Source organism: Carlito syrichta, unplaced genomic scaffold (assembly GCF_000164805.1).
Source record: "Carlito syrichta isolate Samal-C Ts95f unplaced genomic scaffold, Tarsius_syrichta-2.0.1 Scaffold148020, whole genome shotgun sequence".
NCBI lineage: Eukaryota > Metazoa > Chordata > Mammalia > Primates > Tarsiidae > Carlito > Carlito syrichta.
Window position 1 is genome coordinate 310,189 of NW_007092116.1, and position 19,426 is coordinate 329,614.

Below are 19,426 nucleotides of genomic sequence, written 5' to 3' on the forward strand. Positions count from 1 at the left end.
GGCCTGGGAGTGGAATACCGAGGCTGGTTCACCTGGGGTTCAGCCACATACTGGGGGTCCAGGAGCCTGGACTCCCTGTCTTCTCAAGGCGCTATGGATTTTTTGGGGGGAGTTGGGATGAGGCTTTATTGATATATAATTCACATAGCAAACAGTTCACCATTTCAAGGGTACGAGTCAGTGATTTTGAGTATATTCACACTTGTGCAGTAGTCACCCAGTTCATTTTAGGGCATTTTCTCAGCAGCAGTCATTCTTGTTCTCTCAATCCCCAGCAATCGCTAGTCTGCTTTCTGTCTCTGTAGATTCCTTGTCCTGGGCATTTTGTATTGCTGGACTCCTACACTGTATGGCCTTCTGTGCCAGGTGTCTCATGCTGAGCCTCATGTTGTCAAGGGTTATGGTGTGGTGACCTGTAACGGTATGTTACCCCTTTCATCATATGGATATTTGAGGCTCAGTTCTCCTCAGGGCCAGGCTTACTGGGAGCCATCATAGGACAGAGATAATTGCAGGATGCTGCACAGCGTGTCCTGAGGCAGAGGGTTCTTGCACCCAACATATTTCTTCCTGCATGGTCTGGAGCTGCCCAGGTCTGAGACTGCTGTCTCCTCTGAGTTATCCCAACTGCTGCGCTGGCTGTCTGATTTCTGGGTCCCTCCCCTCCACCTCTGACTGCGCTCCACAGCCAAGCCTCTCTCTTCAAGAGTGCCCTGATCACATGCCCTGGTCTCTGCCATCCATACACTCTGCACTGGACTCTAGGTGGGCCTGTAGCGTCCAGGAAATAGGTTTTGCTCCTGCACTGCATGTGTGGCTCTGGAGCCTCACCTCTGACTCAGGGGATTTGAAAGCTCTCTCTTTGCAAGTGAATGGGTCTGCTTGTTTGTTGTGTGCTCCCAGCATGCAAGGTCTGCTGCGGGCCCATCTTGGTGCCTTGGGAGCTGGAGGTGGGTCCTGTCTGTCCTTTCCATGGGGGCCGCCCTGCTGCCTCCAGTGCCTCAGTGCACCCTGGGTTCACAGGCCCGAGAGTCAGCTGAATGGAAGTGCCAGGGGTTGGGCCTAGAGGTAACCTGAGGGTCTTCTGGTCCTGCTTCAGTGCCTGGGCTCCATGGCCAGAGGGACTCAGCTCCAGGCTGTAAGTGAGGACACTCTGGGTGCTAAGTGTAGGATATTTGACAACAGAGCTGAGCAGCAGTACCAGCAGTCACCTGGGGCCTACGGTGCCCATCTGCAGTGTGGATGACCCCAGGGTTGGGAGCATGCCCAGATACCTGTTCCTCAAGCAGGCAGGACTCATTGCACTGGCCAGGTCGTCTTTGTGAAGCTCCTCTGTTGGCTCTGGAGGTCAGGCTTTCTGAGCAGGTTGAGGGATGAGAGTGTTATATCCCTTTACCTGTCTCTGTCTTAACGGGTCAGAGCCAAAGTCTGGGATAGTTGGGAATGATGGCGGCATCTGGTCAGTGGGCAGGGCAGGAGGCATGCTGGCTGTTGTCCTGGGGTGAGTGCCAGACCTGCCTCGCTGTGATGCCCTGCTCACCTCGACTGCTCAGGGCCCCTAGCCACGATTTGCAGAAGGTCCTCCCAGTACCTGGGAGTTGGATTTAGACTTGAATCCAGCTCCATTTCTTAAGGTCATATGACCGTGGTGAGCTCTGGAGCCTCTCTGAGCCTCAGTTTTTCTGTTCATGAGGTGGAGTGTTTCTGTGTTCCTTCCTCCTTAGCACTAACATGAAGGGCCACAAGGCCTGGATGAAGCCAATTCCCACCGCCTGCTCCCAGCACACCTGCTTGAGTCCTCTCCTGGGTCCTCCACCTCTGCTCCTCCCAGCCTGCTTCCATCATTTATTGATGAGAGATGATGCTTTGACCCTTTAACCATCCAAGTGTTTTATTTTTGTGATTTTCCCCAGTTAACTGAGTTCCTTTGGGAATGGCCACGTCCTGCATCCCACTCAGCGCTGAGCTCAAGCTGGTCATGCATACAGTAGATCTGGCCACACAGTGAATGGCTTATAATTGTTTCAAGAAACAATTGTTTTCAGTTGCTCAGTTGGATTGCTCAATTGTTTCAAGAAAACTTTTTGAGGGTGGGAAGCGGAGGGAGCCGCTGGCATAAAAGCCCAGGAGGACAGGCTGGGGAGCCCTTGGCAACCCGCTCCCTATATATCATTTTGAGGGGAGGAGTACTTGGCCTATGTCCTCCCGTGGCCTCTCTGAGCTGGGCAGGAGGCATGCTGGCTGCTGTCCTGGGATGAGTGCCAGACCTGCCTTGCTGGGATGCCCTGCTCACCTCGACTGCTCAGGGCCCCTGGCCACTAGTGCTGTTCCTGCTGGTTCTCAGAGCCTTTGTAAACCTGGCCAGTGGCCAGGGTCTGGCTTGACTTCAGGGTATGACTGCTGGGGGCTGGGCACTTCTGAATGGGAGGAAACACCCTGGGTGGGTAAGCTGAGCTGGCTGGCCCTGCCCTCTTCTGTGGTCCGCCCATCCCCTCACAGAGCCCCACCCGCTCACATGCAGCCCCTCCTCTCCAGTGCAGTCCTGCCCCCTCTGGGTACACTTGGTCTCACTCTTAGCTGTCTAACAGGTTTATTGTCTTGGGACCTAAGGCATCAGCCAGGTCCTGGTGGTCACAGGGGAACACCCATTTAAAAGTCTCCCCACAGGGAAATGCAGCACTCTTTCCTGTTTTTCTCCATTCCTAGCATGGCTGATCACCTCCCAGCTGTCCTGCAGGCTGGCCCAGTAGCTGCGCCTTATACTGGGTGGTGGGAGGGTCTCTACCCAGACTGTAGTTCCCAGCACTGACCTGGAGAACCCTGCCATGGCCTGTGGCTACTAGAGCTTCCTACTCCCAGCTCTTCCAGCCATCACCCATTTATTGGCCAGTGTACACCCTGTGGGTGCGTTGGGGTCACTGGCGATGGTAGCAGTTGTCTCCAACCCTGAAGAAGCAGGAAGAGGCAGAGATGCCCACACGCTGTCGGGGTGGTGGTGGGAGTCTGGCCTGTTTGGGCTCCTGGGGCTACTTTCTGGAGCTGATAAGTGGTGAGTACCTGGGCCACTGGAAGTGGACCTGACCCTGTGTGTGGGGTGCTCTGAAACCAGGGTCAGGCCATGGGTGCATGTAAGCAGAGGTCTTGATGCAGTTCCCAGGTCACTCCTGCCTTTTCCCAATCCCTTGAAGACTCTCTTGGCTCCTGAGATCTTCCTGGCTCTGCACACTCCCCACCTGACAGGCCAGAGGCAAGTTGAGGCCTGGCCAGGGATACAGCCAAGTAGCAGTGCACAGATGGAGGCTGGTTAGGGAGCTCTGCAGGCTGGGGCTCCCTGATCCTATGGCAGGCACAAGGGTCCCATCTCAGGGTCCTCTTGCTGTGCCCAACCCCATGCCGTGACGCCAGATGCTACTGATGAATAAGGAAGTGATAGCATGCACCCAACCAACTACTTGGAGCCACACTCATTGTTCTTCTCTGGTGCAACATGTAGTTGTAGATATGGGTTCTCCTCAGAGCCCCCGAGATGTGGGTGGTTTGTCTTGAGAACTGATTGCTGGGATCCCTGGGAACCCAGGAGCCTGGTGCCAGCTGTAGCCCCTGCTGTGAGCTGTGTGTGTACAGAATGTCTGGGCTCTGGGGGGTCGTGAGGCTGCTGAACATGGGGACTGGGCCACAGAGCATGTGGGGGCCAGCTCTATGTCCCATGGATGCCCGTGACAGAGGCCTCTAACGCATACTGCCTCCCCTGGCCCCTACCACTGCCAGGCACTGCTGAGGTTCATCCACGTGATGGAGCCCAGGGCCTGTGCCTGGACTGAACTGTGGTCTGAGCGTGGTCACTCTCCCCAGCTGTTGAAGAAAGTGTAGAAGGATGATGGGGGTAGGATGTGAGGTCAACCAGACCCTGTCCCAGAGAGAGGAAGACAGCACATGTCCCTCTGTCTGCCTGAGATGATGTCCTGTGAACAGGGCTGGCCAGGGAGCCTGTCAAGTTCAAGAACTGCTTGTAATTGAGACTGTGTTTTGGGAATTCCACCTAAAGAATTAATTTTAATTATAGGTCAGGGAACAGGAGCTTGGAAGCATTTGGGACATTAACTAGGACAGGGAAGTGTTTATGTAAAAGTAAGGACGGCATTGAAGGCTGCCCTGATGGCCTGAGGTCGCTGGGCCTGGGTTGCCCTTCACTCCCTAAATGTTCAGTTGTTGCTGAGTTTGCTGGGCCAGGCACTGATAGATGTGCCTGTCTGCATGGAGAGGGTGTTCTCCAAGGGTCATCAGTGGGCACGCTCATGTTGAGGACATACTGTGTGTCCAGCGGGCTGTGGTTATAGGCCCCATCCCACTCTTCTCCATGACGAGAGGGGCATGGCCATCTCAGCATGATCATGGGGGCACAGGAAGTGAAAGCTGGGACAGGGCACAGAGCAGAGCTCAGCCTGGGCCTGGGTGGGAGATGTCTACGTGCCCTACCCCAAAGATGGAACCCAGGGCGGATGACAGGGTCCATGAGCCAGGTGGTCCTCCCATCCCTGGACCCGACTGTAGAGAAGGGGAGTCCTTGCCTACTGGATGCCACCTGGGAGATCAGAGGCATCTGGACATCCTCAGGGCTGCAAGTCTGTGCTGGCTCTAGTGCCCTTGGGGGCTGTTCTAGTTGGAGGAGTTTCAGCTTGGGGTGGGAGCAGGCAATAGGGGCACCTCCGCTCCGACCTCTGGGGCAAGTCACTGTGTGTCCTGGTTTCACCTCTTCCCTGGGTAACTCATGAACTTTCACGCCCAGGGGGTCCCTTCCTTGCCTGGGGAGCCCATCTCTTTGGTTCAGGGATCTCGGCCGAGCCTGTGTCCCCTACCCACGGATGTGCTACCATTAGAGTTCTCAAAGCTGCCAGGGCCTCTCACCGAAGAGGCAGCTGTGAGTAGCTGGCAAGAGTGACTGTCCTGCTGTCTTGCCCCCGCCCCCTGAGCTGTTTCCGCGTTCTGCACTCTAGGGCCTTCTGCACTCTAGGGCCGTGTGTGGCAGGGAAGGCTCTGGGCACATTCTCCCTCCTGCTGGTCCTCAGAGGCCTGGGTACAGGTTTCTCCGGTTGCTACTTTTGTTTGGCCCCACCCCCAGCCTGGCTCTTATTAGAACAAAACTAAAGCAAGGGGAGGCTCTCGGAGAGTGCAGTGGTTTCTTTCCTCTTCCTGCCTTGTGACTAGCCATGTCATTCAGCCCTCAAGGGCCGTCAGCTTCCAGAGGCGGGTATCAGTACTTTAGGAAATGCACCAGTCACACCATGCCTTTGGGTGTATGGGTGGGGTTTTGGGAAGCAATTTGTCCTTCCTAACCTGTGTGAAGCACTGAACACTGAGGGAGGGAAATCTGAGACCCCATGCAGTGTGGGGGCCCCAAGGCCCACGTGGGAGCCCAGGAAAAGAAGCTGATGGGCAACTAGGAGTGGGCATGGGGCCGGCCAGGCCCGGTTCAGAATCCCCTGGGCGTGGGTTCAACTTGCTGACCCTGGTCCCAGAGGTTAACAACCTTGGGATGTCTCTGCTTGACCAGCTCTGGGGCCCTGGGCAGCCCAGCCTGAAGCTACTGGCCAGGCTCCTGCTGTGGGAGAAGGGCAGGGAGCAGCCCCCCCTCACTTACCTCCTGGAGCTTTTCTGACCAGAGGTTGCCAGGATGCCCAGGCCTGCTAGGAGAGCCAGGGATTCTGCCAAGTCACCCTTCACCTGTTCTCTTTGAGATGTGAAAAGGTGGAGGCAGGTGCAGCTCCATGCCCCTTGCTGGCTGGTTGTGAGAGAGGAGAGAGAGGTGTCCCAGGGGTGCTGTCTCGAAGAACATGGGGCCCTATAGCACCTACATGCAGGCTGCCTTGGGTCCTGGGGACATGGAGCTGGCACTCTGTTCATTGCGATGCAGAGAATTGGCTTGTAGTGTTGGCACCTCTGTGGTCAGGTCGCCACCCCCCTCACCCCCCGGGTGTACATATTCCAGAAGGCCTGTACGCCCAGATGGAGGTCTGAGAAAGGGGAGAGATGCATTCTATTTAAGGGGTATATAATTAACAAAGCAGAGACAAAATAACCATGGTTTAAATCTTCAAAAAAGATAATAGTAGACCTGGTCCCATTTACAGCGTAGAGTTTGGTGATGTACAGGGTGGGTAAAGCCTGTTCTTGTTTTAGCAAAGCTCTTCAGAGCTAAAGGCAGTCTGTGGACAACCCCGCCACATGGGAGCCAAGCAGTTGTTGTCTTTCTCTGGAGTAAAATCAGTGAGGGGGGTCTTCACCCCAAAAATAGGAGCATAAGAAACCAAAGGCCACAGGCCCACCTTAGGGCCTCTGCATCCACTGGGACCCTCACTTTCCCCTGGGGACAGGGCGACTGGGGACAGCCCCTCCACTCCCCTGAACCTTGGGACTGGGCCACTTGGACATCTTAGCCTCCCATGTTGCCTCCCCACTCCCGGCTCTTGGGGATAGTTTGGTGTGTGGGCCTCCAGTCTTTACCAGTGTTTCCAGCCCACTGTTGTGGACAGAAATGTCTTATATATGCATGTGCGGAACAGACAGTGGGGATGTGGGGACCTCAGGATGTTCATGGACCCACCTTTACAATCTTCTGAAAACTCTGGGCCTTTCTCCCTGGAAAATGGAGATCTCCCCACCCCCACCCCCTACCCATGCTCCCTTCCCTAGGATATTCCAGTAACACATTTCTTACGCCGGGGGGGGGTTGCTGCTCCTCCACCTGCCATTGGGATTTGGCCTCTGCTCAGCCTAGCCCAGGTCCTATCCTGAGTACGTGTGTTCAGGATGAGGCTTAAGGGTCCTCTGGTCTCCTAAACTGCCTGACACGGCCCTGTCATGCTGTGGCCCACCAGCATGAAGATTCACCGTCTGACTGTGGGCTGGCCTCCTGTTCTCCACTGGGCACTGGGTCCATCCCATAGGGAGTCGTGATCAGCCAGCTTCAGAGAAGTCACTGGCTGCCGCTGCCAGGCCCCAGTGACTACATGAAACTTGGGGTGCCTGACTCTTGTCATCTCACTCCTGCACATCACAACTCACCAGGTCGCTGAACTGACTCCTTGGTGTCAGCTAAAGGCCAAGATTCACACTGTCACTCATACACTGCAGGGGACAGACACGGCAGTGTGAGATTTGTGAGAAGCATAGGGAAGCTGTGGCGGCCATCTCGGGTGAGGTAAACCAAAGCCGCTTTGGTTTTTTTCTGGAAGGCCCCTCCCCCACTCTGAGTCACTGCCGAGCTTCTGTGAGGAGAGGAGATGTGTTCTGATCACTTTTGTCTTCTCGGATCACAGGGCTGTTCAGCCCAGGGTGACTAAGTGGGAGCGTTTTTGTGGGTCTGAAATGCTTTCAGCTGGGTGTTTCTATAGTGCTGTCGCCATAGCACCCAGCTAAGCAAGGAGCACGCGGCGCGGGGCGGGGACACGAGGAACCTGGCCACTGGGGCCAGCCCGCCTGCAGGGACAGGCTTGGTGCCATTTTAAATGGCCTGTTGCCAAGTCAGTGGTGTACACCAGGCCATTCTCTGTCCTCTGCACTCTCCAGAAAGTTCTGACGCTCCCCCTACAGGGGCTTCCCTGTCCAACAGCAGGTCAGAGTGGCCTAGGCCCTGCAGGGAGGGTGGCCACTTCCTTCCCTCCCATGCCCCACCGGCCCCCCTCATGAGGTGAGGCTTCTCGCGTGGCCTAGATTTCCAGGATCTGCCAGCAAAGTTGTAGCCTCTCTTCGTACGGAGTTAGTGCCCTGGAAAAGGAGGTCAGGAGAGGCGGCCGTCATTCCTAGACAGAGTGGCAGTCTGTGTCACATGCCAACCTGGGCTCTGCCCTGGCTGGATGCTTGTGTGGGGGTTCCAAGCGGCTGAATGACTCGGAACGTGAGGCAGAAGCCGTCAGCCCTGTTGGAGGCCACTGGGGACTGGCTGTCTATGCAGTGTAGCTCTGGGAAAATGCCTCTTGCCTGCCCACCCCAGGGCTAGGACCCACCAGGAGCCCAACCCAAGCACAGAGCATGGCACAGAAGCACAGACACGCTTCCCTTCCCTCTTCCTCCACTCTCCTGGGTTCCCGTTGTGACCTGTGCCACTCCCAGCTGTTCATGGGCTCATTTGAGTAAGTGGAAATCTTAAAAATAAAACAGCAGTCCTTCCCTGGCACAGGAGGCTGCCAGACCCCGCAAATGAGGCCAGTGCCATGGCTGGCCCTTCACTCCAGGGAGCCGTGCCTCACTATGGAGGCAGCATTGCAGCCTAAAAACCCAGAAACCTTCTGTAGGGTGGGCAGCTGGGCCAGCTCCAAGAGCCTTGGTTTGGAAGGTGCTGTTTTCAGGGTGGGGAGGCCTGGGGGCCTCGCGGCCTGGTTTATGTAGCTGTCCCAGGGTGACCGCCCCAAGCAGCGCCTTTCCGTCCCCTGAGTCCCATTTAGGTGGCAATTTGCATAGAGGCCGTAGCTCTGGGCAGCCCTCTGGGTCTGCCTTTTCCTCAGCTCCTCTTGCCTGGAGGTTGTGTCTCCTGCTGAGCCCCCTGGGCCCTGGATACAGTCACGTACCATGCCCTCCAGGCCTGGCCACGCTGGAAAAGTCCCCAGGGAGGGCTCAGTGGCCCAAGGGCAGGGGTAGATTGAGGACTTACCTGTTCTCCCTTTTGGGAACCTTGCATGTGCTCCTGAGGCTGCTTCTCTTAGGGACAGGCTGAGCCCTCTGTGTGCCTAAACCGAGCCCTCTGTGTGCCCCTGCACATGGGGTCAGGGACCAAGGGAGACGCCTTCATCATGGCCTGTTGAAGCTTGGAGGCCACACTACCACCATCCCTGATAGTTCCCTGGACCACAGGGCAGGGTAGGTGTGAGCCTTGCAGACAACCACAGGCTGGTGGTGGGTATTGTTCTGAGTGGCAGGGGGTGTGGGCATGTTCAGCCTTAGCCCCTTCTTCCCGCACAAGTGCATCTGAGCAGGTCTCGCCCCAGCCAGGCCCTTTTATCCTAAAGGCGGGGAAGGGAGCCCGGGCCAAGGCCAGAGCACAGCTTGGCCAGGTGCCCTCCTCCATGGCTTCAGCGTGTGACATCCTGGCCATGTCTGCCATTCCCTCCATAAGCCCAGGGTGTCCCTGAATCTGGCTGGTTCACTTCCCTGCTTCCTAGAGAAGGTACTTGGGAGTGCGCAGGAGGTTCTTGGGAGCAAAAGTAGGAGGCCCTGGTAGGTGCATGTTGCGTAACCAGAGGAAAAGTACTCTGTGCTCCAAGCGGAGGAGGAGGAGGCGGCAGCGGTGGCAGCGGCAGCGGTGGCAGGGGCGGTGGTGGTGGCAGGGGCGGTAGAGGGGGCAGAGACAGAGACAGAGGCTTTGGCACAGCAGAGTTGCTGGAGAGTCCACTGGGGGCTGCCCAGGGGGCCTTCACCTGTGTTAAGACTTATCATTCCTCAAGTACCATCTCAGGGCCCTGTGGCTGGGCCCTCTGGCCACTCAGGAGGGTCCAGGCTTATTTATTGAAACTGTGGCCTTGATTTGGGGATGGGAGTTGCAAGCCAACTATTTTGAGGCCCATTTAAGTTGCTTTCCCCAGAGAAAAGGGGTGGGAGTTCAGTGTGATAAGGTGCGGTGGTCTGCGTGGCAGAGTGAGTGGAGGTACCATGTTCCGTGAAGGCCGGGGAGGCTCTGGCCTTGGGGACAGTGTGGTTGGTTCACAGTGGCCAGCAGGCTGAGCCAGTGCCCTGGAGGCAGTGCTGGAGACCAGCCCACACCCAGCCGTCCTGTCCTCTCAGAGGCTTGTGTGAGGAGGCAGCAGGGAACAGCCTGCTTTGTCCCCCCCTCCAGCCGCCCACCTGCTCAGCGCCACCCACCCACTAAGTCAGAGCGCTGGGCGGGCAGCCGTGAGTCAGGCAGGGGAGGCCGCCCCCTTGTGGAGGACGGGCCTTTTAAGAACCAATTCTGAAAAAGCCAATTCTTGGTGCAGTCACGGTGGGTGGGCAGGGGATCTGTGCCTGCTGTGAACAGTCTACTCCAGGCCAGGTGGGACGCAGCTAAGGGAAGTGTGAAGTTCAGGAGGAGAGGCGAGACGAGGCAGGGAGAGAGCTGGAAAGGTCTTCTTGCAAAAGAGAAGCTGGCACCCTGCTAGAGGGGCTGCAACCATGCAGACACCAGGGAGGGTGTCTGGGTGTCTGCTTTGGGGCAGAATCTGGTCTAAGGTGCTGCTCCCTTGCTCTTGACGGTCACCTGTGGTCTTGTCAGCATTTGGAGACGGAAAGTTTCCAACCAACAAATAGAATGATTGACATCACCCAGCACCAAGTGGCCTGGGTGTGAACCAGCCGCTCTTCTACATCCAGGGCCCATGCAGATTGTCAAGGTGGTTTTGGTTGTTGGAATCAGAATTGCCCCAGGTCTGACGCGTCGTGTGCCGGCTGGGGTCTGGAGGGCCTGGTGGGTAGGTGGCATGCTCCTCCCAGAGGGACAGAGGCAAAGCCCTAGAGTTTGGGACTGTCACTGCCATCTGCATCCATCCCGCTGGCCAGCGTGAGTCACGGCAGACCCAGCACTCAGCCCATGGCCTTGCAGGGGCTCAGCAGTTCTCTACCCTGCCTGCAGCTGGCGCTCTTACCTTCAAATTGCTCTCTCCCCCAACAACCCCCTCCCAGGGTTCTCCCTGCAACTTGTTGAAAAGGCTCTGCCAGCCACCTCTCTCAGTCTGTTTGGATGCACCACTTTTTAAAAGGCTATTTTAAACAATTGTGGCAAAATACACATAACTTATACAACTTACCATTTTGAAGTGTATAGTCAGTGGCAGTAAGTACATTCACACTGTGCAATCACCACCACCATCCACCTCCAGGACTTTCTCATCCTCCAAACTGAAACTCTGTCCTCGTTAAACAACAAAACCCCACCCCGTTGCCTAGCCCCTGGCACCCCCATTTCTACTTGCTGTCTCTGTGAATCTGAAGACTCTATGGGGTGCTGTTTTTAATGTATTCCTTCATCCTGGTATGTTTGGAATTGATATTTGGATCTGGAAGCTCTGTCAGGCTGGGGATTCAGTTTTCTTTTTTGGATTGTGTAGCCAGAACCCTTTTTACATGGGTTCTGTGTCCACCAAAAAGCACAGAGTGGCCAGAACCTGACAGCTGTGAACGGTCAGAGCCAGATCCACAGCTATTAGAGGCTACAATGGGGTTGATCTCTGGATCTGGGGCTGGGGATACCTGCTGGCTGCTCCCTGGGTCCCAGGGTCTGGTTTAACCATTGTCTTTCCTGAGCCCAGCACAGCCACAAAGGCTAAGGGTTTCCAGTGTAGCCATGTCTGTCCTGGGCACATTTTTACCCTGTCACAAGGGGACATGGTGGATGCGCACTTGGGTAGCTCCGAGGTGGGAAGTCAGGAGTCTGGGCCGCTTCTCAGTCCTCACTCTGTGTGGCCCCTCCCCCAATGCCATTCTGATGAAAGCCAGACCCTCACAGCCCCAAAAAGGGAGCCTTGCTTTCTAGGCTCCCTGCTCCCCACTCAGTGACTTTTTGTTTCATCATCTTCATGAACTTCTCACATTCTCCTCTTGGTGGGTGGTCATTCAGAAAATAGTCTTCGAGGTGTTTACCTGCTCCCCTCCCCAGCCCACTCAGAGCAAGAGCCAGCAGGTGAGCCTGTTGTCTCCTTCCCAGCAGAAGGCTTATCCCAGGTCCTCGGTCAGCATCTCGGGCTCTGCCCCTCCTTGTCTCCTGACAGAGCTGTGACTTGGAGTCTCTGGAGATAGGCCTAAGGCACCCCAGGTGCCATGGGGGATCAAGAAACTGTTCTGGGGCCATGCAGCTAGAGTACTGTGAGGTTGTGCCACACCTGTCCACTTCAAGGTGTCCAGACCATGGCTGCATAGAGGGGCTGGCCTACAGGAGTCCTCTTGCTGGAGATAGGACCCTGGCTGCACTGGTTGGTGTGGACAGACACCCCATGGGAGGTCCCTGAGCAGTTGAGACCTCAGGGGACATTGTCATAGGCCTCTCCTGAGTGTCCCAAATGTCTTTCTGTCTTCAGCCTCCAGTCTGCACGAACAGGGCGTATTGTTTGACTAAATCTGTGGGGCTGCCCGGAGCTGGGCCTGACGCACGTCCTCCTGTCAGTAGCTAATTATTTCTGTCCTTCCCACCAGTACATCGATGCCATCAGCAACAAGCAGGGCGAGCTGGAGAACTATGTCTCGGATGGCTACAAGACGGCCCTCACTGAGGAGCGGAGGCGGTTCTGCTTCCTGGTGGAGAAACAGTGTGCCGTGGCAAAGAACTCCGCTGCCTACCACTCCAAGGTGAGGTGGGGCTCCGGGGCTGCTGTCACAGCAGGGCCTGGCGCACAAAAGGAACCGAGTCCCCTACCCCCACCCCTACCCTGTGAACACAGCGGGGGAATATCTGGGCTTGAACTGTCATGCACTTCCGATTTTCTATGGCATAGAGTGCTAGAAGAATTATCAGGTCAGAGGGTGTGAGTGTTCTGAAGACTTCCATTAGAAATTGCCAGGTGAAGTCGGGCGCAGTGGCTCAGGCTGTAATCCCCTGCCTTCGGGAGGTCGAGGTGAGTGAATTGCCTGAGCCCGCCGGTTCGAGACCCGCATGGGCAACTTGGCAAGACCTCATCTCTACAATAAATCAAAAATCAGCCGGGCGTGGTAGCGCATGCCTGTAATTCCAGCTACTCGGAAGGCTGAGGCGGAAGGATCGCCGGAGCCCAGCAGGTCGAGGCTGTGGTGGCTGGGAGCGGCTACTGCACTCCAGTTTGGGCGACAGAGTGAGATTCCAACTCAAAAAAAAAAAAAAAGAAGAAATTTCCAGGTGTGTTTTTGAGATTGATTGTACCAACAGCCTGCTAAGGGAGGGTGTGGTGGGCTTCCAGGGCCCTTTAGGACATTCTTTGACTCTTCTGCTCCAGCTGTGTCCTGGTGAAGCCTGGGCTGATGCCATGCTGGATGTACTGGCACTCCTTGGTGGTGCAGGGGTCCTCACTTGGGCACCTGGCGGGTTGGCTCTGTGCGTCCACTTGCCCCTACTGGTGGCTCTCCCTCAACCCACAGTCATGAAGTGCAGCATTCAGGCTCGTGGCTCTGCCTTCCCAAGGTTCTGAGGACTCCCAGCTCCTAGCCCAGGGTCCTCAGCTATTCAAGACTGGGGAGGCCCGAGAGGACACTGACCAGGCTGTGTCGCCGATCCCCAGGCCTTCCTAGTCCCAGGCCAGCAGCTGTCCCAGCTCAGCTATCCCATGTGAACCTGCTGCATTCACGCAGCCCTAGACCTACTCCACCATTCCGCTTCCTGGGTAGTCCTGGGCCCTGCCCAGCACACCAGGCTGCTCCCCATTGCCCCTTCCCACTCTGCCTCCTTGGCCTCCTGGATTCTCTGTGACTGGGGGGACGTGGGGCCTCTGCCACCCCACTTGTCTTCTGCGCCCATGAGCCACCAAGGTGGGATCCAGAGGCACCTGGCTATGTCCTCCTCTGCTTCCTGATCCCGAGAGACCTTTCTGCCCCCAGTCTGATGAGGGCCCCCTACCCAGCCCACAGTCTCTGCTGCTGTTCTTAGCCCACCCCATCACAGACCTTTAACCTTGAGTTTCCTGCTAGGCCTCCCCAGCCTGGAAGCTCCTTGGGTGGTGGGGACCCTGCCCTGGGAAGCTCCATGTTCCAGGACTGAGCCTATCCTTGCTGAACAAAGACACTGGGGCTTCTTTAAGGAGTGAGCTTCTCAGGGAGGGGCTGCAGTGGGCCCCCTCCACAGGTTCATGCAGTTCTGGGTCCTGGGGTCAGAGGCCCACCACAGGAGTGAGAACCCCTCACCGGGGGGCTGACTTAGCCCCTGGAGCAGGCGGGGCCCAGAGGACAGATTCCTCTGCTGGTTACAGGTGGCATCAGCAGGCCCCTGTTCACCCCATAGTCTATAGGCAGGAGCTGGGGTGGGATCAGATTCTGGCCCCCAGAACATTCTAGAACATTCCAAGAACTTAGAAGAAGATCTAATTTGACAGCTGAGCCAACAGGGGAGGTCATGTCATTTTTAAATAAAGGGATTCGAGGGACCCTTAGGACACACTGGTACTTGCCCTGCCCCCCCCATGCACATACATGCTCTCACATGTGCACACTGTGGTCTGGAACCACTGCTCTTATCCCTATGGGCTGGGAATACCAAGGAGATATGTGCCTCCCTCCTCCCCCAGAGAGGTTCCGTCTACTGGCTTGGGCTTGCTGGGCACTGTGGGCAGGTGCAAAACAAGGACAGTGACGGCATCTGTGTCCCCCTGGGGAGCACGCTGCACTGGCTGTGTCTCCAGCCGTGCCTTTGCATGCACTGGGGGAGCTCACTGGCAGCAGGCTGTCCTGCCCCAGTGGTTAGGGGAGCAGCATGGGAACAGGGGCCTCCCATCTGCAAGCCCCAGCTCTGCCACAAGACACAGAGGACAGTGGCAGTCATTTGCGCCCTCTAGTGGGAGCTGGGTCCTGTGACAGTGTCAGGAAGGGAGAGCAGGGACCATCTGTGGCTGAGCAGCACGTGGACAGCCGGCTGTGCCACCTACGGGGTTGGAGGGCAGGGAAGCCATGCTGCTTGCTGCGGGAGCTGCCGCCTCCCAGGTGGTGATGCGGATGGTGCCCGTGCGATGGTGATGGCTGGGCTTCTGGGGAAGCTGGACCCCACCCCAGGCTTCCTGGCCCCCTGGGCATATCTAGAAGAGGCAGGTATCTTGTAAACTCACTTGGGACCGGGCTTGGTGGCTCAGCCTGTAATCCCAGCACTTTGGGAGGCCAAGGTGAGTGGATTGTCTGAGCCCATGGGTTCGAGACCAGCCCTGGCAAGTTGGTGAGACCTGGACTCTACAATTAAAAAAAAAAAAATTAGCCAGGCATGGGAGTGTGTACCTTTAGTTCCAGCTACTTGGAAGGCTGAGGCAGAAAGATCGCCAGAGCCCAGCAGGTTGATGTTGGGGTTGCAGTGAGTGTGCCACTGCACTCCAGCCTGGGTGACAGAGTGAGACTCCAACTCAAAAAAAAAAACAAACGCCCACTTGGTCAAGCCCCTGGGCTGCAGACTAGGGCATGAAGGCAGCCTCAGTAGCAAGGTGACCAGGCAGCTTTCTGGTGCTTGGGTTCAGGCTTGCTCTGAGGTGACCTGCAGAGAGGCCTCAGGGTGGAAGTGACATTGGCTTGCATCTGTCTGAGTGTGTCTGCCCCTGTGTGAGTCACGAACGAGTGGTGCTCCTTCCTGTTTCATGAGGGCCATGCTACTGGGAGGCTGCTGTTCCCACTGATTCTGGTCCTTGCTGGCCTGATGCAGCCTGGCTCTCACACTGCCCCCAGACTCACTCCTCTACCATCTGTTACCAGGGTCAGTACACTTTCTCCTAAAGGTCAGATAGTAAATGCCTTTGGTTTTGTGGGTCGCGCAGTCTCTGTCTCTGTCGTACAGCGTGGGAGCAGCCGCAGGTTACAAGGCTGTGTTCCAGTAAAACGTTATTTACAAAACGGGATGCTAGCCGTCGGGCTGTGGTTTGCTGCCCCCTGGTCTAAGACAGAGGTGGTGCGGTGAGCCACCTGCTGAGAAGGGCTGTTGTCCAGTACCCTCCACTTTCCCCTGCGTGGTATCCCTGACCACCCAGGTACATGTTGAAGGGAATGGGGAAGGAAGAAGGGGACAGGCAGTGAGGGCCGGAGAGGCTCCCGGAAGTGCTGCAGACACAACCAGTAGCTCTAGTCTAAGGGCTCTGGGGTCTGTGTGGGAGCCCAGTGATGCTGGCCCTGCCGTCCGCTTGGTGGACCAAATGGTCGGGGGGGCAGGAGCTGCTCCATTAGTGCCCAGGTCCCAGGCACAGCTGCTCTCAACCCCTGGGAATTCCCTGCAGCAGACCTGGACCCCAGCTTCAAGGCAGCCCCCTGCCCCAGGACCCCTAATCAGGCTGTGACTTCTTTTGTCATTGCTGTGTTCATCCAGTCAGCTGTGTCCCAGGAGGCCCCAGTGTATACCAGAGCGAGAGCCGGCTCTCAGAGACATGGGTGGTGAACAGAGCAGTGAGTGCTGATGTATCTGCTGGAGGCTGCCTGACAAGGCCACCTTGCCATCCCAGACCCTCAGGAGCCCGCCTGACCCCTGCTGGGCAGTGCAGCTCTTTCCTGTGGGTGACGTCCTCTCCACCTGCCAGGTGGTGCTGTTTTCCTAACGTTCTGTGGTTTGCCTGCAGAGGGTCTGCCTGTCCCGTGGCTAACAGTGTGAGCTCCTCTCTATTTCACCTTCCTCCAGGCCCCGACATGCCCTGGCAGAGTTGGGCCCAGGTCTGATCTCATGCCTGCAGGTCCTTGGACGGCTTGTGGTTGTGTACTGGCCCTTTTCTGGGAAGCCCCATTTGTGGATTGGGAGTCCTATCTTGCTGAGAGGCACTGCCTGGTCAAAGAGCAGCTCTCAGCCCCAACGAAGTGCCCCTGCCTATGAGGGTACTTGGACCTTGCCCGGCTATGGGATCCTGTACCTGACCCCTCCTGTCCTGCCTCCTCTGCTACAGGGAAAGGAGCTGCTGGCTCAGAAGCTGCCACTGTGGCAGCAGGCCTGTGCCGACCCCAACAAGATCCCGGACCGCGCCGTCCAGCTGATGCAGCAGATGGCCAGCAGCAATGGTGCCATCCTCCCCAGCGCCCTGTCAGCCTCCAAGTCCAACCTGGTCATCTCAGACCCCATTCCCGGGGCCAAGCCCTTGCCAGTGCCCCCTGAGCTGGCGCCATTTGTGGGGGTGAGTCTGTGACCCCAGAAGCTTCCTGGGTTGTGGGAGGAGGCCCCTTGCACTGGGCTGGCTTTGAGGGCAGCCCATTCTCCCAGGGGCTGGCCCTTGTATGGAGCCCAGGGCCCCTGCTGGGTCGGGGGGAAGGGTTCTCTCCCACCTGGGCCTGCCTAGGGCAGGCCCTGGCAACACCCAGCCCTGGCCTCCTCTTCCCTGCAGCGCATGTCTGCCCAGGACAACGCACCCATCATGAACGGCGTTGCAGGTCCAGATGGCGAGGACTACAACCCCTGGGCTGACCGCAAGGCTGCCCAGCCCAAGTCACTGTCCCCCCCGCAGTCTCAGAGCAAGCTGAGTGACTCGTACTCCAACACGCTCCCCGTGCGCAAAAGCGTGACACCCAAAAACAGCTACGCCACCAGTAAGGGCTACACACTCTGAGTAGGGGCCCAGGAGACCCCCATGGCTCTCAAGTGTGTGTGCTTAAGTGTTCTGTCTAAATGTGTATGCATGCTTATGTGCACGTGTGTGCATGCTTGGGTGTACCTGTGTGCACGTGTGTGTGCATCACGCACCTATATAGCCCCCTGAGAATTTCATCCTGCACCTAATCCCTCCTGTTGAGTTTGTGGTGTACAGTGTAGCTTTGAATGTGATCCGGGGTCAGCGGGCTACCTAGTGACTTAGGAGCAGATGGACGCTGCTCGGGGAGCTCAGTGAGTCCCAGGCCAGGGCCATCCGTCCTGCCTGGTGCCTGGGCTGTGATGTCTCAGCACTGTGTCCAGGCTCCCCAGCCTCCTCCCCATGTGCAAGAGCCTGGCCACACTCCCCGCCCCCACTCCAAAGAGCTCTACCACCAGTAAGAGCTCTGCTGCCCCGTCAGCTGGGGACACTCTCCTCACACTTGCCTCCCTGTACTGGCAGCTGAGAACAAGACTCTGCCCCGCTCGAGCTCCATGGCTGCCGGCTTAGAGCGCAATGGGCGCATGCGGGTGAAAGCCATTTTCTCCCACGCGGCTGGGGACAACAGCACCCTGCTGAGCTTCAAGGAAGGCGACCTCATCACTCTGCTGGTGCCCGAGGCCCGTGACGGCTGGCACTATGGCGAGAGTGAGAAGACCAAGATGTGAGTGCCCACCTGGGGGAGTATGAGGGGTCGGCAGCCTGCCCACCTTCAGTGAGCGTGTGGGGTGAGCAGCATCCTGACTGCGGTGCTCGTAGTCACTTGCGACTTGGGGCCCTTTTTTAGACTGATGGCCTAGGTCGCAGGTTCTCACTATAGGAGAACTTGGACAGTAGGAGCGTTGCCCCATGGCAGTGACCTTCATCACAGAGTGGGTCACTCGTTACTACCTTGCTCCATCACTTTCCATGTTGCTCAGTTTGACACAGGGCATGGAGTTCCCACATGCACGTGCCATAGCACTTCTGGGCATTGCCCTGTTGCAGACCTGCGGTTTCTCACACTTTGTAGGTGCAGAGGGGGCTTAGCCAGCCTGGGACCCCCAAGGCCTTTCTGGTGCCCATGACTCTCCTGCGTGTCTGATGGGCCCTCGGGTTGGGCTTCTATAAGTCGCCTTGTCAAGTCTAGTGGGCTACACTTTTATGGCTTAAGTGAATACAGTTGCAGAGAGGCTGAGCCAAGGTCCATTGTGGCTGGTGGCTGCCTGTGTTGGGGCCTCCCCCTTCCCAGGGCTGTTTCGTGGAGGTGTTTCTTGGCAACATGGGAGATGTCGCCTCTGGCAGAATCAGCCTTAACACTTTTGTCTTCCTAACCCAGGAGGGTGGGTGTGGACTGAGCTTTGCTTTGGCTTCAGGCAGCCACTGCCCTGGGAAGAGAGCTGGGAAGGTACACCCCGTGAGACTGCTGCCTCTTCCGAGGACTCATGTCTTTGTGCTGTGGTTCGGCATAGGCCAGCCTGGACAGGAACAGCAGTTCTGCTTACGTTTGGGGGTCCTGTGGGTGCCCATCAGGGCAGGGATAGCTGGAGCTGCCTTGCCCTTGGGGCTGAGTACACACCAGAGTACAACTGGGGTCCCAGGTCTCCCTGGAGTGCCGGCACCTGTCCTCCTCCTCTCCACCCCCGCCAGACAGGTGGACGAATGCAGCCAAGCTAGGAAGCTGATTGGATGGTGGTCTGTGGGGGGTGGGGAGGGCTGTGGGCAGGGGTGCCCCGCTTCCCTGCCCAGGCCTTGGGGTGGAGCATGGGCCTCTTACCCAGGGCCTCTCTTTCAGGCGGGGCTGGTTTCCCTTCTCCTACACACGGGTCCTGGACAGCGATGGCAGCGACAGGTTGCACATGAGGTGAGCAGCCGCCAGGGCAGAAGCAGTGTGTGACTGTCAGCCCCGGAGAGAGCCTGTCATGAGACTGATGGTCTTCCCCCGGCCTCTTGGCACTGAGAGCTGGCTGGGCTTCTGGCTCCATCTCTCCTCTTGCAGGGCAGCCCCCTCAGCCCCAAACTGGATGTTTGAGGCCCGTGGTTCAGGTGACCAGCCCAGGAGGTCAGGCTGGGAAGGCCATGGGTCTGCATGGCTGCAACCTCGACCACTGAGAGCAACTCTTTTCACACCCTGTGCAGGGCTGAGTGAGGCACAGGGAAGGTGGGCTGGGCTGCCCCCAGGACCCACAGCAGGGCCTCGGCTTCTTGGGCAGTTTCTGAACTCCTGTCCCCAC

The 19,426-nt window shown here is 57.3% G+C and overlaps 1 protein-coding gene across 5 annotated transcripts in view; it reads left to right on the forward strand.

Moving 5' to 3' along the window:
• BAIAP2 (BAI1 associated protein 2) overlaps window positions 1-19,426 on the forward strand; it is an 82,181-nt gene that overhangs the window by 53,697 nt on the left and 9,058 nt on the right. For all 5 annotated transcript variants that reach the window (XM_008050491.1, XM_008050488.1, XM_008050490.1 and 2 more), the window contains 5 exons: window positions 12,154-12,306; window positions 16,539-16,763; window positions 16,971-17,172; window positions 17,676-17,877; window positions 18,988-19,056. In XM_008050491.1, the coding sequence (XP_008048682.1) occupies window positions 12,154-12,306; window positions 16,539-16,763; window positions 16,971-17,172; window positions 17,676-17,877; window positions 18,988-19,056 (851 nt within the window). The remainder of the gene's footprint in view (window positions 1-12,153; window positions 12,307-16,538; window positions 16,764-16,970; window positions 17,173-17,675; window positions 17,878-18,987; window positions 19,057-19,426) is intronic.